Source organism: Megalops cyprinoides, chromosome 11 (assembly GCF_013368585.1).
Source record: "Megalops cyprinoides isolate fMegCyp1 chromosome 11, fMegCyp1.pri, whole genome shotgun sequence".
In the NCBI taxonomy this organism is placed as follows: Eukaryota; Metazoa; Chordata; class Actinopteri; order Elopiformes; family Megalopidae; genus Megalops; species Megalops cyprinoides.
In genome coordinates, this window is record NC_050593.1 from 662912 (window position 1) to 685774 (window position 22863).

The 22863-nt window shown below is 43.0% G+C and overlaps 2 protein-coding genes across 3 annotated transcripts; both read left to right on the forward strand.

The window, feature by feature from the left end:
• The first annotated feature begins 574 nt into the window (after positions 1–574).
• mrpl39 (mitochondrial ribosomal protein L39) lies at positions 575–9960 on the forward strand. The gene is made up of 10 exons (XM_036541122.1): positions 575–734; positions 4884–5090; positions 5290–5429; positions 5580–5679; positions 7085–7152; positions 7311–7423; positions 7530–7595; positions 7907–8060; positions 9655–9702; positions 9798–9960. The coding sequence occupies exons 1-10, from the start codon at positions 698–700 to the stop codon at positions 9891–9893; spliced, it is 1029 nt and encodes a 342-aa protein (XP_036397015.1). The 5' UTR covers positions 575–697; the 3' UTR covers positions 9894–9960.
• A 1357-nt stretch (positions 9961–11317) lies between these two features.
• On the forward strand, positions 11318–21542 carry jam2a (junctional adhesion molecule 2a). Of its 2 annotated transcripts, XM_036541028.1 has the most exons (11): positions 11318–12030; positions 16035–16100; positions 16428–16538; positions 16744–16893; positions 17098–17285; positions 17940–18039; positions 18293–18400; positions 18709–18724; positions 19244–19315; positions 20580–20613; positions 20873–21542. In XM_036541028.1, the coding sequence occupies exons 1-11, from the start codon at positions 11979–11981 to the stop codon at positions 20903–20905; spliced, it is 930 nt and encodes a 309-aa protein (XP_036396921.1). In that variant the 5' UTR covers positions 11318–11978; the 3' UTR covers positions 20906–21542. The 2 variants fall into 2 exon arrangements, with proteins under 2 accessions (XP_036396921.1, XP_036396922.1); XM_036541029.1 differs by lacking the exon at positions 19244–19315 and having other exon boundaries at positions 11319–12030.
• The last annotated feature ends 1321 nt before the right edge of the window (positions 21543–22863 follow it).

A 22863-nucleotide genomic window follows, 5' to 3' on the forward strand; every position in this document is an offset into this window, starting at 1 on the left:
GTGAGACCCATCCACAACAAATCAAGAAGTAACAATGACACAGTTCCATTTACACAGAGGGCTGTTGCCCACTTACAGACCTGCAAACCAGGACTTTAGCACATTATTTAATAGGTATTAACCAGATGTAGACCAATTTAAAATAGTCCACTATATGTGTAGGCTTAGACTGACACAAATCTTTCTAAAACAAATCTCATAGAGTACACCTTTAGCATTAAACACAAACACAAAACACAAAAATACTGGCTGAGTACAATTACTGAATTAAATATTTGTAATTGGACATTTATTTACAGATTTTCACGTCTAGGATTTTCAGAATGATTAAATTATGTTTTTTTTTTTTTTTTACATCAATTTCCAAATCATATAGTACGTGCTTATGTTGTAAAATATGTTTTACTGAGCAAAACAAATGCATTATCTTAGAACGGCGCATAGCCACATACATACACATATTACACCCAAGAACATATACACACAGCTCCACTGTCGTCCCCCCACACCCGGAACGATTCGTTGACTACACTTCTTGTACTCAGTTCCTTACGGATATATTAAAATGTAACACCGCGTCAAGAAAGGGGAAAGGCATGGCTGGGTGGCTGAGTTAACTAATATATCGCTGGAAATTACACTTTATGGAGCCTTGGTTTTCGGTTACAGCAAAGAGAAAATAATCCCTCCAAGCACTATGACGTGCCGATCTGTGTGCCGAGTGTTGCAGCGCCGTGAGTACAGTAGTCTGTCTATATTTATAATTGGACTCGGTTTTAGGTAGCTAGCTAGCCAAGGTCTGACCTTGACTGGCCTGCAGATTCCCTGAGTCCCCCTGAGACACTCTTCAAATCAAGAATAGCGATCTCGCTAGTTTCTTACAATAAAGGCTTGCCTTAACCACAAAGACGCAACCATAACCCCAATCATCAGTAAGCTGGCTGCTAACCTATTCAGTGAAACGCAGTGTTGTACTAATTATCCCTATTAGATTAACATCAGTGACCTAAACAAGTAACTAATATTTTGAATATGTTAGTATGTGAATAGTATTGGAGCCACGTTTTTGCTGTAAGACCAGCTGCCAGATTGTCCAGCAGCTAGAACTTTGAAAATCTGTATTGATGAAAAGGAATAAAAATTGAGCCGTATTTTTGCAAAAGGGATCAGTGGTTTTAGAACTAAATTCTTGAGCCCAGTTGACGCTGTAGTAAAATACACAGCTGTAGACAAAACGGCAGAGTATCTTTGATATAGCATAGTTGTATGATTTTGAGACAAAAATGTTTGAGTATCTGTAAGTGATGTGACATATATAAGAGTATTCATTTATGGTAGCAAGATTAAATATGCAGATAGGTTTTGTGTAGAATATTGTATGGTCAGGTAGATACATAACTGTGGATGAATATGCAATGGCTATAGTGTAGTAGTTAGCTGTATAATTGTACTAGCAATATATGACATTCAATTCAATTCAATTCATTTTTATTTGTATAGCGTTTTTTACAACACAAGTCACAAAGCAGCTTTACATTGTTCCCAGGCCTGAGACCCCCTGAGAGCAAGCCTAAGGCAACAGTGGCAAGGAAAAACTCCCTATCAGGAAGAAACCTTGAGCAGAACCCGGCTCAAAGGGGGAGTCCATCTGCTTCTGGCTGGCACTGGGCAGATAGAGTTAAAGACAAGTTATACAATGTACTTTAAGATATTTAAGATTGATAGACAATAGTAATTAACAGCAGAGTGATTATAAAAATGTGTCCTAGGATGTCCGGTTCTTGGAACGCAGTTGGCTTTGATGGGCAGGGCAGCGAGGTAGCAGGACTGGAAATCGGGATGAGACGCTTGGGCTACAGCTCCGGACAGGAGCAGGGATAGGAAGCAAACAGAAAACAGTGATTAGTGGATGATACAAATGGCAGGGATGTAGAACAGAGAGGCAGAAAGGCAGGAGAGGAGGGGCAGTGAAAAAGGTGCCAGAGTGCAACAAGGAAAAAGTCCCAGCAGGCTAACATTATAGCAGCATACCTAGGGGACGGGAGGCAAGGGACCGGCATAGTCATGAGGGTGACCCTAAGGCAGTCAACACCAGATCACGGCACAGAGTCCATGATAAAGTGACAGCAATGACCACTTAGTCCACCAGAGACTCTATGATCCATGCCAGCACCAGGCTATGTCCCTCAGGTGAAGGATTTACTGTATAGATATGTTTTGAGCCTAGACTTAAAAGTGGAGAGAGAGTCTGTTCCCCGAATCTCAGTGGGTAAGCTGTTCCACAGGAGAGGGGCTTGATAGGAAAAGGCTCTACCGCCTGTAGTAGTTTTGCCCACTCTTGGAATGATGAGAAGCCTGGCATTTTGGGAACGAAGGGCTCTCTTCGGAAGGTATGGGTGAAGAAGGTCCTTAAAATAGGGAGGGGCAAGTCAATTTAAAGCCTTAAATGTGAGTAAGAGTATTTTAAAAACAATCCGGTATTTAATAGGTAGGCAATGGAGAGAAGCTAGAACTGGGGTAGTGTGCTCAAAGCGTTTAGTTTTAGTTAAGATTCGAGCAGCTGCATTTTGTACCAGCTGAAGAGCTTTTAATGAGACATTTGCACATCCTGACAAGAGGGCATTACAGTATTCTAATCTGGATGTTACAAAGGCGTGGATTAATTTTTTAGCCTCATTATGATACAATTTTCCTGATTTTGGCTATATTTCTCAAATGGAAGAAGGCAGTCCTAGAGGTGTTAGTTATGTGAATTTCAAAAGAGAGCTCAGGATCAATAACAACACCAAGGTCTTTGATGGCTGCACTCGGGGGAAGGGAAACACCATCAAGGTCCAGTGTAAAATGAGTGAATTTGCTCCTGATTGAATTTTGGCCTATGACTAATATTTCGGTTTTGTCAGATTTAAGGAGGAGAAAGTTTCGGGCCATCCAATTATTTACATCTGTTAGGCAGGCCTCCATGTTTGATATATTCAGAGGGACATCGGGTTTGACTGATATGTATAACTGAGTATCATCTGCGTAACAGTGGAAATTAATGTCATGTTTACGGATGATATCGCCAAGAGGCAACATGTATAACGAGAAGAGCAGAGGCCCAAGCACAGATCCTTGAGGTATACCATATCTTACTCTGGAACGAGCGGAGGATTCGTTGTTAATGGAGACAAACTGATATCGTTCTGATAGATGACCTAAACCAAGATAGGGCCTGTCTGCTTATGCCAACCAGGTTTTTGAGGCGGTCAAGGAGGATACGATGATCGATGGTATCAAAGGCTGCACTTAGGTCTAGTAGGACAAGAAGAGAGATACAGCCATTGTCATAGGAGAGTAGAAGGTCATTAAGCACCGGACTGAAAAACGTCCAAAATGTTAGCGTGTAAAAATGCACAGAGTTGCTTTGATACTGCTTTTTCCAGAATTTTTGAGAGGAATGGAAGGTTTGAGATGGGCCTATAGTTTGACAGGTCATTGGGATCAAGATTGGGCTTTTTCAGAATAGGCTTGATACTGCTACTTTGAAGGACTGAGGTTCGTGTCCAGACGTAAAGGGAGGCGTTGATAAGATTTAATAGCAGTGTGCCAATTGCAGGCAGTAGCTGTTTTCGGAAGCCGGTTGGTATGGGGTCAAGTTGGCTGGTAGAGTTATTAGATGAATTGATAAAAGAAGAAAAGTCGCTAAATTCAATGGGTATAAAAGAATCAAAGCGTGAGGCGGGCCTAATAGACATACCTACATAATCTATGACGGGACTGGCCAGACAGGAGGCAGAAGTCGATGAAAATTTTTGTATTGTGTCTCTTATCTTTATGATTTTACTATCAAAGAAGTTCATGAAGTTATTGCTACTATAAATTGCTGGTATGTTAGGGTTAACTGATGCAGGACTCTTAGTTAATCTGGCGATAGTGCTAAACAGATACCTAGGATTGTCCTTATTCCTCTCAATAAGAGTAGAGAAATATTTGGATCTGGTAGCTGTGAGGGCATGCTTGAAGGTTAGGAGACTTTCCTTCCATGCCAGGAGAAAAACCTGTAATTTGGTGGAGCGCCATTTTCTTTTGAGTTTTCGCGTAGCTTGTTTTACGAGCACGAGTATGGTCGTGGTGCTAGCTTCTTGTCTGTGATTTTCTTCCTTATGAGGGGAGCAACGGCATCCAGAGTTTTACGCAAAGTAGAGTCAATACTGTCTGCAAGTAGGTTAATTTCAGTTGAGCTAGGGTTTGAACATAAACTAGAGGAGATTTCATTGTGCAGGTTGTATGATCTAGGCAGCTCGTCGATAAAGGCATTGGCTGTAAGAGAACAAAACGTGTGCCTAGAAGAACATCTGGGTTCCGAGTATGTGAAGCACGTTAGCGGTAAATTGAAAGAGATGAGATAGTGGTCGGATAACACAGGATTGTGTGGCATAATTTATACCTGGTTAATATCCGCTCCATATGTGAGGACCAAATCAAGAGTTTGGTTGCAGTAATCTGTGGGTTTATCCACAGCTTGATAGAGTCCAATGGGTTCGATGATGGACAAAAATGCTGTTCTGAACGGGTCATGTTCATTATCCATATGCACATTAAAGTCGCCTACTATCACAGCCTTTTCTGTATTGACAACCAGGTCAGATAAAAAGTTGGCGAATTCCGATAAGAAAACACTGTAAGGGCCAGGTGGCCTGTAAACTATTACAAGGGTAAATAGCTGAAATGCAGTCTTGTCAGGATGTGCAAAGCTAAGTACTAACAGTTCAAACGAATGGAAGTTATAGCCAGGTTTAAAGGTGGCACAGAGTTTGGAGCTGTATACAGCAGCAACACCGCCATCTCTGCCAGTAGACATAAAGTACATTAATGAGTCTCACAATTCCTCCCCTCTCTAGGGCTGGTGGCCAGCACAGCAGAGGTGAGGCTGTCCGCTGCAGAGCAGAGCAGGATGCGCAGCGCCTTGTTCCTGAAGGAGCAGGCGAGGCAGCGCGCACTCATTCCGCGCACTGAGAAGATAGAGGTAACGATGCAGGGACCAGGCCTGCAGGGGACCTTACTTATCATGAACAAGGGAGTGTCCACACCTCACAGCTGCGCCCACCGTGAGTACACAGCAAGGTGGCACTGTGTGCGTACATGCCGAGACAAAACAAAACAAAAAAATAGATTGTTGTTGTGAATTAAATTATTTTAAATTGTTTATCATCTTCTGGCTAGGTTTGGAGCAGGTATTAAATTGCAGGGGTTGGGTTGGGCTTTCTGTTTTATGCCCCTGCTTTTCTCCTTCTCTCCCTCTCTCAGACCTGACAGAGTGGCATGTGAGTAGCTCAGCTCTGGCCCTGGTGGATGGAGAGCCTTGGTCTATGAACCGGCCTCTCACCCAGTCCTGCTCACTGACCCTGCTCACATTTAAGGAAACAGAGCCCTGCGAGGTCAACAAGGTAGCTTCGTTCTTGTTCTCCATCCCTGTGTGTTACCTTCTAACTGGTTTGAAGCAGTTACTCTCAGTGCTGTGTGACTGGTCAGACTCTGCCTGTACTGCTCTTATGTAAATGGTGTGTTAATGCTCTGACACTCCCACCCCTCTGCAGGCCTACTGGCGCTCATGTGCTGCTCTCCTGGAGCAGGTGCTTCAGAATGCCTTCAAGGATGAGTTCAGTGTGGAGCTGCTGCGTAGCCCAGAGCTTCCAGGTACCCAGCTGCCTGCAGCTGCACATAGCAGCACCTGTCTGCAGGCACCTGTGTCAAAACATACTCCCTTCACACAGCTACACTCAATTGCAAACAACTGCATGCAACGACACCCGGCTGCTGGCAACTACATGCAGAAGGACTCCACTGCCTGTAGCCACAGTCACAAAAACTGGGACAGAATACCCCTAACTGTCAATAGCAATAACTTTTTGTGATCAACAGCAAAATGTACTCATTAGTATGTTATGGTTTTTCCATATTATTTTTAATTTAGCCTTGTTATTTACACATCACACTGCATGCAGTTAAACTGTAGCTTTCATTTTGCTGCAGTTCCACAGCCTTGATGAGCGTAATGTCAGCATGTCACATTGATCTGATTATAGCAACAACTTGCTTTTGCTGAATGGGATGCTAGGGTCATGTGGTAGAAATAAGCAATTGAAGAAGGTTTTCAAATGACTGCTGTCATCGAAGCTCTGCACTGGAGAAACCTGTCTGCTTCCAGGCTCATGTTATTAGATGCAAAATCTCTTGTACTTGTAGCCATCACCATCCTGTACTTTGAGAGAGATTGAGAGGACAGTCAGAGACATTCTATTATGACCAGATATTCAGTTTCTGTGTTTTTTCCATCTTCCATCTGGGAGGTTCCAGCTGGCAACAGGAGATTCTGGTGCCACCTTCATTCATATGGTTGTTGCTGATGTCTTTTTTTAAGTTGCATCCCTTCAAAAATATTTATAATAGGCCAATGAATTAGAACACCTGTGGCTTCAACATTGGCAAAGACAGAGTTTTCAGTGTGGAGTCCACACTGAACTGACCTGTATATTAATAGTCTGAGGGACAGTCCTCTCTTTCAGTCTGAATAGAAAGTTGTTTTCCCAGGTACTGCTCAGCTCCCTTTCACATTGTCCTTTATTCATTACATTACATTATTGTCATTAGGCAGATGCTTTTATCTAGAATGACTTACATAGGTTAGTTATATTCATTTATGCAGTTATATTAATTTATTTACTGAGGCAATTGTGGGTTAAGTACCTTGCTCAAAGGTACAGCAGCAGTGCCCCAGCAGGGAATCGAACTATCAGCCTTTTGGTTATGAGCTCTGCTCTTTAGCATTGTACTACACTGCCACCCAACAGCTATTCAGTGGCTGTCAAATGCAGCATGATTTTATACAAGATTACCTTACTGCCCAATCACCTTAAAATTTGATTGTTACATAAAACAAGAGTGTTTGTACATTAATTGCCTTGATATTGTAATATTACAATAATATAATACAATATTTCAAGGTATTAAGTGATGATGCAGTTTCTGTCTGTTCCTTTTGCCCCTGTCTGTCTCTCATCCCTCCTTTCGTCATTAATCCCTCTCTGTCTTCCCTCCTCAGTGACATCAGGAGCATTCTGCTGTGATCTCATTCTGGATCGTCAGCTGGACACATGGACCCCCTCAGAGGTAGGTTGTGCTGGGGTTATAGACTGTCACATATGTATGTTTGTATTTATGTGTGTGCATTTGTGTGTGCATGCATGCACATATGTGTGTGATGTTGGCAGTGTGTGATGCTTAGGGTTGATTAATTGACTGATTGACTGGTGATCATTGATCTCCAGGAAGCCCTACAATCTCTAACTCGTGATGCTCAGCAGCTGATCCAGAAGGACTTACCCTGGGAGCCACTGGAGGTGTTGCCCTCTGTGGCCTTGGAGGTCTTCTCTCACAGCAGGTACCCCGCTCTCCTCCATCACTTTCATTCTTTCTCAGCCCTCCATCTCTCCCTTTCTCCCTCTCCACATCTCTCTTGCTCACACACACTCCTGTCCCCCCCCCAGGTGTAAACAGGAAGAAGTGGAGGAGACGGCAGCTGAGAGCCCCAGTGGTACAGTGATGCTGTACAGGTGAGAAATGGCACCAAAAGGTTGAACCTTTGAATGAACAGGAAAATGCAGATCCTCTGCTTTTTTGCAGTGAAAGGTGATGCTGCTGCTGTCGAAATGAGATGACGTATCCTGTTAACACTGTCAGCCAAAGGACTGGACTGAATCCAGTTTCAGTCATTGGCCCTGATTAATTTCCTGTTGTAGGTGTATCAGAGAAGTGAATGCAGCCATCCTGGACCCTGCTATGTGTAGTGGAATTTGCACGATCCCATTTTACACTTTGTCTTTACGCTTTGTCTCTCCTTGCCTCCTCCCTCTTTTCCTCTCAGATGTGGTGACCATGTACTGCTGAGTCGGGGCCCGCTGGTGGCCAGGACAGGGTTGTGCTCTCAGTATGAGGTGACAGCAATACACAATTTGGACCAAGGAGAGAGGGGCCTCCGTCGTCGAGTACAGGGTCTCTCACTTCCCTTGCAGTTACAGGTACCTGTGTACATGTACAAACATGCATACTAACACACACACACACACACATTATATCATAACTGTTTTGTTTATCAGTTTCTGCTGTATCACTACATTAAATGCATGAGACTTAGCATGATTAAAAGGCCTACAGTGTGTATGTCAGGGTTTCCGCTAGGATTTTTTCTTGTCGGTTCAGTGTCCGGAAAGAATTTATTTTACCAGACAAATCTGAAACTTACCGGTCATGTTTCAATAACAGTCTATGTTACAAATGCATATAGAATGTACACCTAGGTTGAAGAAAGAATGACAACGACCTCAAATCAGTTTGACTATTTAATGAACAGTAACGATTGAGCAAAACCTCAGCATTAGCTGCTAAAATGTAGGCTATTACGAAACATCTGTAACCTGTAACGTCTGTAGCCTGTTAAACATTTTATTTTCTCCTTTTTTTCATTGCGGCAGTCCTCTGCTGCCGACTTGAAATCAAACGTGTCCAATGTGTCTTTGCATCTTGCAGTGCACATAAGCTGCATCACTCTCTCCTCCTCCAGACTACATTGTAGCGCCATCTTAATTCGATTCTGCTGGGCCTAGTAGCAAGTATCGCGCAGTAAAAGAGCACACTCTTTTGGGGGAAAAAAGTACTGTAGGCTGTAGGGCTGTATCGAATGCCATTTTTGCCATTTGAAGTTTAGCCAACCTTTTTCGAACGAAGCTTCGAATGTCTGTGATGTGACGTCATCGTTTTGGCCTGTTGTTTCGGCATTTCGTAAGTGAACAAATGAATGTAACAAACAGTTCTGTCGACAAAAGTTCAACCAGCATTTGCTTTAGTGTACAGAATTATTCCTGTGCGATTTCATGACACATAATTCATTCCGTAAACTGCTGACTCAGGCAATGTATTGGACCAAAGCCCTTTCGTGCACATCATACCTTCAGTAATATAGCCTATGAACATAATTAATTTTGTACTTAAGCAAAACACTGATGTCTACAAAAGTTCAAGCAGCCTTTGCTTTCATGGACGGAATGCCTTCTGTAACTGCGGAGTCACGGAATATATTGTGCTAAATCCCTTTCATGCACATCATACTTTCAGTAATATAGCAAAACAGTTAAGTGGACAAAATAAACATTCAATGGCACGGAATCATCCATTTTGTTTTCTGTGCACGAAAGTATGTGCTCTCTTCAATATTTCGTAGACTAAACACCCATCCTAATAATCAAATGCTTAATTTCACAATTGAATGCCAGTTCAATGAACAAAGCTTAGAAGCTTCAAATTTTTCAGTACAGCCCTAGTAGGCTGTTAATAGGCTTTTTTGCTGTCAAAACACAAATGTCCTGTTTAGGGATAGCCTTCCTTATTTCTACGTTTTTGTGAGCATTATTACCAGACATTTTGACCGACAAGTTTTTAAGTTATCGTTTTTTATAAATTTTACCAGGTAAAAACCGGTAATTATCGGATAACGAGAAACCCTGGTGTATGTATGTATGTGTTTGTGAGTGTGTGTGTGTCTCTGTCTGTGTGTGTCTTTCTCTCTGTCTCTGTGTATGTCTGTGTGTGTAATCCCCTTGTCTATGCATCTCTTAGGCTCACCACACAATCTGGAGGAGACTGAGGAAGCGGGCAGAGCAGCTGGTAAGAGAAGCCACCAGCTCCTCCTCATTCCCTGTCTTGTGGTTCTCCCTTTCATTCAGGGTTTTATTAGCCCCATACTTTATTTTTCTCCCCAGGTGGAAGTACCCCCACCCCAAGTCCCAGAAGCCACACCCCCATCTCCAGTTACTGAAGTGCCCCCAGAGATACCTTCCTCAGTGCCTCAGCAATGACTTGCGGCCTTCGTTTGCCTCTTTGTGTGTGTGGGTGCGTGTGAGTGGATGGAGGCCACATGTAAACAGGCTGTAAACTTCATATCATTGTTTCGAATTCATGATGTATAAAAGTGTTAAAGAAAAATCTCTGCTCTCTTTGCTTTTTTATGGAAATACAGAAGTCACATATAGTGGATAAAGAGAGTATTGGTGTGTGGTGAGCAGAGACAGGCGTTCCTGGCAGGAAGAAGAATGCGCAGGGGTGTGATCCACAGCACTGTCAGCTGTTCCCAGTACACTGTGACATGTCTGGTGGATCACTGCCTCTTGTTCCCCATCAGCTGGAAGGCTGCACTGGGATCAGAAAATGGCAGAGCATCCCGGGCACTTGGCTGCCTTCAGGGTTAGTGTCCTGGCAGAGGGCAATATCTTCAGCTCAGCTGTGCTGTCACTGCTGAGAGAAGGGACGGGGGATGGGGTGGGGTGGAGGCGTGTTGTGGCTGTGGCCAGTCAGTGGGGGTGTGTGAAGCTGTGCGGTCAGCAGTCACTGCTCAGACAATAGCCACGTTGTGTGCGAGTGCTGCTGGATGGGGCAGGCAGCTGCTGTGACTGTCACCACAGGGACAGGTGCAGTAGGGTGTGTGTGTGTGTGTGTGTGTGTGCGCAGATAGTGTTTCACCGGTGAACAGTGATCATAAACACATACCAAATGAAAGAGTTTTGTTTGCACTCTTTGAACGACATCAGAGTTTTTTAAAAAAGAAGCAGCCACAGGCCATGTGGACGGCAGCCAGCAAAAAACTGAGTTTAAAAGAGACTTAAATTATCATTTAAAGCCCTTCTCTGACCCAGCTGGCACTGTTGTTCACAGCAAAAGGCAATAGGGACATCAGAGCTTGCACCAGCACCCAGTGGGGTAAGGGACATGTAATATCCATCATGCCATGGGGCAGGGACCCACAAGGCTTGGCAGCTGTTGACCGCTGTCACTCTGAAGCACCACCCTGATACCTGATGTACAGCAGGCATGGTAGGGGACCCACCACAAATCCCCGCCCCTACCCCTCTCCCCCCCGATGCTGAAGAATGGAGGGGATTGTCCTGTGGCTCATGTTTACTAAGTTGGTCACATTCCCTTCACGATCTTGTTGTCCAATGAATACCTGATGGAATACTCATTGTCTGCTTGGAGCTCCCTGTATGTATTGTTCTCTTCCTGAGCAGGCCAGCTGGTCACCAATGAACAAATATTTCAGGATGAAAGTGTGAGGAAACATATAATGACCAATGTGTGATTACATCCCCTCTGAAATTTAAACAGAAGCACAAAAACATTTACATAATGTTATTCAAAGGATTCTTACACATAGTTAAAGAGATGTTGGGTGGGTTTATGCATTACACTTATTCAAATCAAATTTCTTATTTGAATTCCACGAATTCCATTCTGTTTTGTTTTTAAATGACTACTCCTAGTCACTTCATTTTTCACCTGCCACAAGATGTCATGTCTTTCTCGTAACAGGCTGGCCTGATCAGAGATCGGTTTTTGTCGGACTCCCGGCCTGCCACTTGCGTTTGTCCACACAGAGAGCAACAGTGGCTTTAAATTGCTAATGAGTATGTTAAGCGCAGGTTTTCTTTATTCGTGTGGAGAAATGACTTCTTCAGAAGTCTGGAAAAAAATACTTTTAGGGACTCAGTAACTCGCCAGCAACGGTCGAAAAATAATTTGCAGAAAGCATACAAAGAACTACAGTGGTGTTGGAGCGGAGCCACTTAGTCGCGCTTATTAGATCATACGGACCGGCAGTGGATATGTCCCACCCCATCCCTAAGGAGGGCGTCGAAGTGTGAGACTGCAGAAAAAATAGCTCACTTGACCTGCTGCGCGGCACAGAACCATAGCGGAAACGCGTTGTCTAGAGTGATCTTAGGGTCTGCGGTATCACCACCGCACACCACCGTTGAGATCGTACGTTGTTAATGGAAAATCTGAAACTTTGGGGGAACCTTCGATCCCTCTATCCCTGGATGTGTGATTCTAGCACTGCACGTAACTGCAAGTGTGATTAAAGTGTACATTGCGAGCCCTTCACGAGGATGGAAAGAGTGAAACTGTGCACCCTCTCTACTCTTATAATTTTGTTACAGAGTAAGTACTAAGTAGCTACAAAGCTTTACCTCCTGTTCTTCTCTGTTGCACTGTCTTTTCAGAAAATCAATTATACAGCTACCGTTACCAAGTCTTGGTATATTCGTATTTAGTTTAGCTAACCCAAATAGCAGTGACAGGAAAAACATTGTTTAAATGATAAGAAATAGCTTCATGTACAAAACTGTTACAAAGTTCTGTAATACAAACATACATACATTTTAGTCCGCGTTACAGTATTGGGGGGTGTTGTACTGTTTTGATGCATGCTATTTTGAAAAGTCCGAGTACAGTATATTTAACACAATGCCATTATGCAATGCGGATGCTTTTTTTAATGTGATGTACTTCATGTAATAACTACAGTGGCTTGTGTAATAATGTAAAAATACAATATTATATGGCCCTTGCTCTGAATCAAGAAGACTTTTTGAAATCCCATTTGCCCTGTTTTCTGGCTTTTCTCAAATGCAATAAAACTTCAAACTGTGAAATTACGTCCACAGATGATATAATGTAAAAAAAATGGTTACGCAATTTTGTATTTTTAAGTTTATTTTCCACTGCATTTGAACATTTGAGCTGAGAGTCATCCAGCTATCCTCAAGGCATTCATTTCGCAACCACTGATGCGCAGTCATCAGTTTATCAATTTAATTTAGTAATAACTCCATTGTACTTGTCAGGACGTAATGTTTGTGTTTTGCATATTTCAAAAACCTGGTTTTAATGTCTTGTAATGTTGCAGACATTAGTTTGACCTGAAAGCATGTCACATTTAATGTTTTTAGTTGAAGAAATTGTCTTTTAAACACTGACATAATGGATAAAAGCTTTGTAGAAGTTCCTCAGCGGAGAATGGGAAACTGAGATGCAGACAAAAAAGGTACAAAGACATTCTGGAAAAAGTCCACACGTGTGGTTATTGATTGATTATTGGTTAGTATCTGTGCCATGCTCCTTGCATAGTCACACTGTTTCAGAGAGCTTTGTGTTTGTGCTCTGAGGGTTTCATATGCACACATACATACATGCAAACCAACCACATCCAATTGTTTTATTTCTTGCTGTTCCCCTTAACCTCAGTTACTTTGGTGAGATGTCTGGCTTTGTAAATGTGTTTCAGAATGTATAAGCAAATGCAAACCAATGTAATGCAATGTAACTGAATAATAGTGAAAATCTGCTGCATGTAGTCTGCTGTTACAGAAAGAATTATCAGCGCATAATGATACTTGTTGCTGAGCAGTTGGTCAGAGTGTAGGTGGATTTGAATGATAGTATGCATTCATTTTTGTTAAAAGCTTATCAAGCAGCAGAGAATGGGAGTTAGACAGAATGTGCCCTAATGTGTGCCTGTTTATCCCCTAACACACGTCAAACAGCCTATGAAAGAAACTAGAAAATGGGCATTCCTCAGTGGTGCCACAGCTAATCACTTTCTCTTCCTCACTGCTCTCTCACCTTGTCTCGTGTGTATCTCAGGACACTCATACAATACATTTATAAGTGATTCATACACTTGTTTGGGTTCATGTATGTGTGTGAGCCTGTGTATATATGTGTGCGAGTAATTGTGTGTGTGTGTGCAAGTCTGAGCTTCAGGAGGAAAGTAACTCTTCTTTCACTCTGCACAGGGAGAGACAATGTGCTGCTTCACAGGGGAATGTGGTGATAAGAAGCAAGGACAAAATGGACCCAACTGCACTGAAAACAGAGAAAAATGGAGGGACAGTGAGCCTGTATAGGTTACAGGTTACATTGTCTATACATACACTTAGTTTTTCACAGCAGCAACTCATATTGAGTACTCTGCTCCAGTGCACAGTGGTCAGGGGACCACTTGTATACCTTATCTTAGGATGGATCTGTACTAGGTGTTGCCCTTCCAGAAGGATCTGGCACTGGCATAACGTCCTTTGCCCCCCATTGCAGTTTCTAAGCTGCAATATATAATATGAATTTGAATGGGAGGGACAATGTCATCATGGATTCCTAAGCAGAGATGTAAAAATGTATGCTTAAAGAGTCCATAGGTTGTTAATTCAAGAATGATGTGGCAACAAGCTAATGTTTAAAAGCCAGCTATAGTTATGCTTTGTTTTGCATGAGTACTTATTTGAGTGGTGTGGTTTAGAAGTGTACATCTGTGTGTGCTTTCTGGAACAAAGTTAGTACAGCTGTTGATAGCTAGGACAAAAATGAACATTTGATAAGAGCATTAGGTGAGAAATATTAAGATTATTTAGATGTGCTATATGTTGATGGCTGAAGCACTAGCTGCCATTCACAGAATGTAGACCAAAACCTCCTTCTGAATTTTTCTGGGTAGCGTTGGCACTGTCTGGCACGATGTTCTATGCACTGACCCCACTCCAGACCTGCAAGTAAGGAAGCCAGAAACAGACAGGTTGGAGAAAGGCACCCCTGCTTAATGTTCTATTGTGTAGACACTACACTTGGCTCTTTACTGCTGTCTTTCACTTTGCTGTAAATGGTGACTTTTTTTGCTCTGTGGAGGATGTGAGAATAATCCACACCTCTCTATTATCATTTTTACACTGGCCTCTTCTCCCCAGCAGCAGAGCAGATTGGCCCACCCTTAGCTGTGGGATTGTGTGAACTTTGCTGTGCTTTACTCCAAAAGCAACAACAGTCCAGGGCACTATGGCAGAGCTGGGGACAATGGTGGGATTTGGGGTGTGTGTGTTTGAGTGGGTGTAGTCCTCCCCCACTCTGCTGCTGACAGCAATTTCCAGGGAAACAGGATGACAAACAATAATCCTGCTCCCAACAGTAGACAGGAAGGGCTGATCCTACTTCCTGTTCCTGTCAGAGGTAAATATGTACAATGGACACTGATGCTCCATGCAGCAGGGATCAGGCATCACTGGCTTCCAATCCATGCGAGTTACAAGCCCTCACTCACTCGAAACCCTGCCACCAGCTGTCCTCTTCCCTCTACCAATATCAAATCCCTCTTATCGATTTTAGAGGTGGGATAATGTAGAGCTCTACACACTAACAGGTTACTGAGACAATAGTTACTTTGAGGCTGTGAAATGCACTAACATACTTTCAAGTCACCACAATGCAACTGGAGGACAGCAGTGTAACTGGGTTTGTAAGATCACCTCATGGGTAGAAAGCACTGGGTTTGTAACCACCTCATCGCTGTGATTAATAGGATGGGGGAAGGGGTTGTGTCTGTAGGATAACTAAAATGTGAACTGCTATGGGTTTGTGTCAGCAAAAGGACTGTGAATGGTGGACAACATTGAAGTCTGTATGTGATTAGTGAACTAAAGTGAGATAAGTTTTTTTCCCTCTTTTGCAATTTGAGGGCAGACGAAGAAACAGGAACAGTTATGAGCTTGTTTCTGTGCTTACATTCTATTGACTAGCATTCTGAAAATGTTTTGGACAGTTGAGTGATCTGGAGTTTGCACTATGTGAGCTTATGTTAGTGTGTGCTTGTGTGTGTGTATGTGGGGAGGGGCACCATTTGACAAACAGCTGCTACCAGTTGTCACCATGAGCTTACAGGAGTAAGGAGGAGCACCTGCTGGGGATCAGAGAAATTGGAGAAGGGTGGTAAGATGGTGTTGGAATGACAGAGAAAGTGTGGACTTGCCAAGGACAGAGAGAAATCAGGAATCCACAAGTGCCAAGCTGAGAGAATATAGGTTGTTACCATATTTGTGATGATGTGTTTGGCCCAGGGTCACGCCATCTACCTACACTGGCCCTCAGCTCTCTCTGACTGTACAAACTACCCCTGCTATCTCTGTACCCTGCCCCCCACTCTCCCTCTCTCTCAGTCTCTGTTTGTACTGTCTATCCATCTCTTCCGTCTGTACAAACTACCCCTGCTATCTCTCTCCCCTCTGTCTTACTCTCCCTCTCTGTCTCTCTGTCTACATGAACTGTACCTACCTCTCTCCTTCCCTCTCTGTCTCTGTATCTTTGTCTGTACTGACTGCTTCTGCTGTCTCTGCCTGTAGGTCCCAGCACTCTCCAAGTCACTGTGAGCAGCAATATGCCCAGAGTTGAGGTCCCTGAGAATGCAGGTGAGATATGCCATGTCGTTGTATTATCTCATAACTCGTTTTCATTGGTGAGAGGTTCCATGGTTGACAGGCAGAGGGTGCTGTACAGTGTGAGCTTGGCCTGACCTCTCACAGCTGGTTTGTGACCTCAAGAGGCACCTGTCCATTCTGTCCACATTTTACTCTTGCTTACACATTTTCATCCTTCCCTTTCTCATTTCTTTCTTTTTCACCCCCTCTCTTTTATTTTTGTTTCTCTCCTTATCTCTTCTCTTTCTCTGTCTCCTCCTTCCCTTTTTTCCAATCCCTCCCTCTTCTCTTTCACGCTGTTCGCTGTTTCTGTCTCAGATGCTGTCCTGTCCTGTGTATTTAGGACAGAGAGAGACAACAACCCTCGCATCGAGTGGAAGAAGAAGGATAAGGATGTGTCCTTTGTCTACTTTGATGGAAAGTTTAGAGGTGACACACATACACACACACACAAACCTCCATCCCATATCCTCATACCCTATACTTACTCCCCCCCCTGACTGCTGCCTTTGCTCCATCCCTGATCCCTACTCAAAACTAACTTCTGCAGCATAATCCCCAAGTTATGCCCACACTACCTTAGCTGCCCACAACTATTTTGCTAAGCCATGCTCATCCTCACTTTTGTGTCTAGGTGACTTTCATGGTCGTGCGGAGATCGAAGGGGCAACAGTGACCCTGAAGAAGGTGACCCAGAAAGACACAGGGGAGTACCGCTGTGAGATCAGTGCTCCTCTGGACACAGTCACCCTGGGTGAGACCAATGTCACCCTCAAAGTGCTGGGTATGGCATTTGCCTTTTTTCCCCATCTACATATACTGTATCTGTCTTTTAATCCATGGATGGTGCTCTCATCCCCATTTGCTCTTCTTTGTTTAACTTTCTGAGACAAGTACAGAGGTACAGGGCATTCATAGTAGTTGTTTGTTCTTCTTATCACTTTCCCTTCTGTCCTTGTGATATCGTCCCATACCCCTCCATCCCTAGTGCCCCCCCACACCCCCTCATGTGAGATACCCAGTTCTGCCCTGACGGGAAGTGTCGTGGAACTGCGTTGTAATGATAAACAGAGCGTCCCTCCTGCAAGCTACAGATGGTACAAGGACAACGCACTGCTGACCCTCTCCCACAAGACCAATGTCACTTACTCCCTGAACACCATCACTGGCACACTGGTGAGTAACATCTTGATGCTACATTTGAGAATGCTGTATTGTGATATCATGAAGGGGTATCTGTGCTGTGGAATTATTCAGACAAGGGAGAACAGACAATAGCAATACACTTTTCTAATCGATGGCTTCAACTATAATATTTGTGGAGAAACTTTCATGTCATGTCGTGTTATTTTGTTGCTGTCAATTTGAGCATAATTTTTTGACCAAAGTATTCAATTAAGGCAAAATGCCCTACAGAAGCATAATGAAACAGTGCCCAAGTCAACACAGCATGGACCAAACACTTGAATGTGGCAAGTTAAAGCACAGCACAATATGTCACACAGACTACATCTACCACATCAAACAGCTGCTACACTGTACCATAGCATAAAGATTACACTTGCTACACTGTACTACAGCACTTAGACTATACATGCTACACGATGCTACACTGTTCTACAGCAGACTGCAGCTGCTACACTGTTCTACAGCACAGACTGCAGCTACTACACTGTACTACAAAACACAGACTATAGTTGCCACAACTGCTACATTGTACTACTACTTCAGAGTGCAGCTGTTGCACAGTTCTGTTGTAGTACAGTTGCTCTGGTGTTTCCCAGCACAGCTGACTCATTTGTCTCTACCACCTGCTTATATCTTGAGTAGCGATTTGACACTGTCTCCCGGGCCGACACGGGACAGTACCACTGCGAGGCCTTCAATGGGCTAGGGTCCAAGAGCTGCGTGGGAAAGCACATGCAGATCGGTGAGTGTGTGCACGTTTGTGTGAAGCCCCACTGGATTGAACTGCATAACAGCGTCCCGCCATTGTGTGGACATCACAGACTCTCCACCTGGCTGAGAATTCCAAAAAACTCTCATGCAGAGGCTTGATTCGAAAGACAGAACTTGGAGCGCTCATTGAAAAGCATTCTGCATCAATTCCCCCTCTCTGTCCCCAGCACTGGTGACGCTTGTGTTACACGGGTGTATCAGTATAATCCTCTCCCTCTTTGCAGATGACGTGAACATACCAGCGATCATTGCTGCAGCTGTGGCAGTCATCATCCTCATCTCTGTGTGCTTCCTGGGGGTCTGCTATGCCCATCGTCATGGCTACTTCAGCAGTGAGTCTTGTCTATGTGTTTCTGGCTGTATGACTGTAGTCATACCTGTGCCCATTTCTTTCTGTACTTAAAATGGGCAATTTGGCTGAAAGAATATTCAACAATGAAATTGGAGCCACACTCAGAATTGTTCTCTCTGAGGCTTGTGGAGTTTATGTAACTGGTAGCTGACAAGTGTGACAAGAGTTGTAACATCCACCTAAACAAGTGTTGCTATAGCCTCTTCAGTGCTCAGCGAACACCCAACATATTGTCTTTCTCTCTCTCTCCCTCTCCTCCTCTTTATTCCCCATTTTTTCTCTTTTCAGAAGGACACAGGGGAAGGTAAGGGCCTATTTATGCTGTTTAAAGTTTGACTGATACCAATACATCAACAGAGAAAGTCAAGTGTGGACATTTCAATAATGTTGTGACAGATTTGGGTAACAGATGAGAATTGTGTGTGGGTTAGAAACATTTGCATAATACACTAATAATACACCTTGGAAGTAAATGTGACACAATATGCAATTGTAAGAATACAAATGATAGAAGTGACTGAAATGATACGCAAACAGATAGTATAGATAAGTATAGATAGTATTGACATCCTGACCTAAAGCATGGCCTGTCCACCTATCCTCTTAAGATTCTCTGCTCTGACCAGGACTGGCCTGTATTGTGATTTTGATTGGCTAACACTAACAAAAACCTGCATTGTGATTGGCTAGACCCCTTATCCTGGTATTCTTGTTAATATCCCTGAGCATGGTGTTCAGTGTGTGCCACTGCCGTGTGAGTCTTTCACCTTTACACTGACCTCTGACATGCAACCATTACATGCCCCCCCACCCCACCCTGCAGGTCCTTCTGGATACCACAATGTCATGGCACCGCCCACATCAGCAGCCAGAACCTGCACAGAGCAGACGACATGTGAGTCAGAGACTTACACAGTGACAGACAGAAAGAGAAAGATAATAAATGGTGAGAGGGACAGACCTTCAGGGACAGAGAGAAAAAGAGACATAAAACATGTTGGAAAGGCCAGAATACAGAATAAATGGCCTTTGACTGTGACAGCACAGAACAGTTTTTTTGTGTGACTGTAGGTATGAGTGTGCATGTGTGTGCATGTGTGAAAAGGCTGTGGGGTTCTACAGTTTAATACCTCTCCCCAAATTTGGCTCACATTTAACCCACAACAGGTGACCAAAACACAAAATTTACACATCTTCTTGAATTCAAGCAAAAATTGTAGGGACTGTAAAGAGTGGTTACAGGAGCAAATCACAAATGAGGGAATAACTTTTCTTGAGACATTTCTAAAAAGAAAACTTGGACAATACAAATAACCTTCATACCAAGTATAGTACAATCTGCACCCACAGTTAATGTGATACTTAACTGCTACTTGAATGCTACCTGAACTTTAAAAAAATATGAGTAAGTCTTATTGCAATTTAGAAAAATGTTGTATTATGAAAGAAATACATATGCATGACTTGATATACATGTCTGACAAATACTAATAAGTACCATTTTCTCTATGGTATTCAAATAACCATTCTTGTATTTGAAAGTTGTGTTCCCCATCTTACACAGTGGCACACCAAATAGATACTGCTTTGTTAGCACCCAGAGCTAATGATGGTTGAGGCTGCATTTACAGCAATTCAACTAAAACTGAAAAACAAATAAGCCAAATACAGGAAGGCTGAAGGAAATTATCGGCTGCCCTCTGCCCACCCTGGACGACATATCCAGATCCCGCTGCCTCAGTAAAATTAAGGCCATCACAGGAGACTCCTCACATCCCGCCTACCACCTTCTAGTCCAGCAGGAGGAGGAGTCCATATTACCATCATTTTTACTTCATTGTATTCTCTGAAATATTGCATTATATTGTTTTTTGTGTTATATTTATCTGTTTCTGTTAATATATGTAGTATTTGTAGAAACACATTATATTTGAAGTGACTGCTTGCAGTATCACTGATGTGCTGAAATAAGCTCCCTTGAACTGAATCAACACTGAGTGTAGGGCTCCGTCTACTGGCTGTAGGGCCTTCAGGAATATAGTGTAGTAATGATGCATAATTTTAGTCTTTGGATTACTTGAAATGTTTGAAAAAAACATATGTGCTATATAGTCTCTGAAATGTTTTCCTAAAATATATACCTTGTCTTTGTCTTTCAGCAATAGCTCAAACTACAACACCCCTCTACACGATGTAAGTGTCATCCTCTTCCCCCTTTTATTTGAGTGCTGCTTTTAGGATTTGGATGTTTACTGTCCAATCAATGAACAACAGTCAACCGGTCAGTCAGTCAGGTAAAGGTCAAATGCTGTATTTCTGACAAGTTAGAGCAGTGGTTGACAGCTGTATTGCTGATCAGTCAAAGCAAGAGTTACTGACCTGTTTTACATTTCTGTCAAGAATAAAGGTTGACTGATGTATCACTATCCACTTCTCTCCTCTTCAACCTCAGGACTTCAAACATACCCAGTCCTTCATGTTGTGAGGACGCACCAGACTACTGCCTTGTTAATATCCCAGCAGAAACACTGGACTGCACACAGCCATCCACCATGGGACTGACTTTAATCAAGATTGGGAGATGAGATACAGCAATGTCTGCCAAAGACAGGTGGCAGGGAGAGAGATTTCGCTATAAACCTCCACTTTCCCTGCTCTGCTGTTCAGAAACATTGCACCTCAACACTGCTGCCCATTAACCCCCTCTACTGACCAAATCATGAAATCTGCATTCAGACTGTTCACCAGCTGTTTTCATCAATCCTGGGGGAAGAAAAACCAAACCTACAAGACCAGTGTTCCTTTCAAGCTTGGCTTCCTGCATCTTCACTGAGTTTACAAATGGAGAAGACACCTGATGAAATAATATACAACAAAATGTTTTTGACTCAAAGTGACAAAAAAGAGCCCTGCCCTGCTTCACTTTAGTCTATCCTCTTAACCGATGTTACCACACCCAGATTACCAAGAAGGTAATGAAATTTTGAGATATTTTGTAAACCTCCTTTTGTGAGTGCTTTTATATTTTACATTCTTGCTTTCTCAACTGCTTTAGTCACTATAAGAATGAACTGGAATGGAATTGGTTGTTTCAATTTGAGCCCATGAATTAATTGAAATGGAACAGGTTGTTTTTGCACTGAAGCTTAAATGAAATTAAATCAGCATTAAAACGTCTTTTTTCCTACTTCATTAATTGTGTAAAACAAGGATAGCTTACTGACAGGGCAGCTGATTAAAGCAACATTTAAATATTGATGCATCACTTTCTCTGTGGATAGACAGCCAAATAGAAAATACAGCAGAGTTTCCATGAACGATTTTAGGGGGTAGTCACACTAAGCAATCCGTACCGTGCCCCCGCAAGTTTGACCTCCAAAGTCCAGTTCGTTTGACTAGTGTGATTGCTCCGTACCATGCCCGGGCCCGCTTGAAGAGGTGGGCTCGGGCACGGTACGCATCAGTGTGATCGCTAAGCGTGCCCGAGTACGGAACTCGAACAAGCCAATGATGCGACTGTCCCATTTAACAAATATATCCGTTATAGCTGGATATCTGTTAGTTACACGCCCACTTATAATAATTTCTTTAAACCATCATTTGATTAGCCAGCTGACTTCCTTATAACAAGCTGGCTACCTCCAAAATTCGATTGGTTAGTTCTGTAGATCTATACCTAAAATAACTCTGTGGATCCCCACATTAGCTTGATTACTAGCAAGTGAAATAAAACTAACCATACTTTACGTGGCGATGTAAGCATTGCTGTTCTCAGGGGCTTAATCAGAGTATCACAAAGGAAGCAGCCAACCTGTTTAAGTAGCTAATCTTCAACAATCGTTCAGATAGGTAGCCTGTTAGCTAACTAGCTATGTTTGTCAAATCTATCGCGAGATAGCTAACGTTAGCTCCCCAGCCAGTTAGCATCGATTATGCAACGCAGCGATTTTCAGTTAATCGTGCTGCAAGTATATGAAGATTTTTTTACGGAGGCAGCTGACGTTGAGGGAGGAATTTGGCTTTACTCGCCAACTACGATTCACGTTCATCAGTAAGGTGAGAACGAGACCCGTTATTAACCCAAATGTTCTCGAATGAATTGAAAAGTGTACTATCCAAGCAGTATTAGAAGATGCTTGTTGTTGTAATGATGACAGTAGCGCACAAACAAGTAGTAGCCCTAACTGGTTAACAGTAGCTAACATTGTTGTGATTAGGCTACTGTTATCTGACACAACATATTGGTCTGTCCCTTAGCATGACTGGAACGTCAGTTGCCTCCGTAAAAATCTTATATGTGCAGCACGATTAAATGAAAATCGCTGCGTTGCATAATGATACATCTATAAGGCATGTGAGAGGGCCGTGTGTCACTCCAAATAAGCCACAAAGTAAGTACAATCATGAACTCCATTGTGCTGTCCGAGAGCGCTTTTCTTCAAC

Bases quoted from the DNA above. Each gene is read 5' to 3' on its own strand.
- jam2a (XM_036541028.1), top strand. From the start codon at position 11,979: ATGGAAAGAGTGAAACTGTGCACCCTCTCTACTCTTATAATTTTGTTA. The intron at 16,894-17,097 runs GTATGGCATTTG...CTCCATCCCTAG, and splicing joins TGTCACCCTCAAAGTGCTGG to TGCCCCCCCACACCCCCTCA. The intron at 18,040-18,292 runs GTGAGTGTGTGC...CCCTCTTTGCAG, and splicing joins GGGAAAGCACATGCAGATCG to ATGACGTGAACATACCAGCG.
- mrpl39 (XM_036541122.1), top strand. From the start codon at position 698: ATGACGTGCCGATCTGTGTGCCGAGTGTTGCAGCGCC. The intron at 7,424-7,529 runs GTACCCCGCTCT...TCCCCCCCCCAG, and splicing joins GAGGTCTTCTCTCACAGCAG to GTGTAAACAGGAAGAAGTGG. The intron at 7,596-7,906 runs GTGAGAAATGGC...TTTTCCTCTCAG, and splicing joins GGTACAGTGATGCTGTACAG to ATGTGGTGACCATGTACTGC.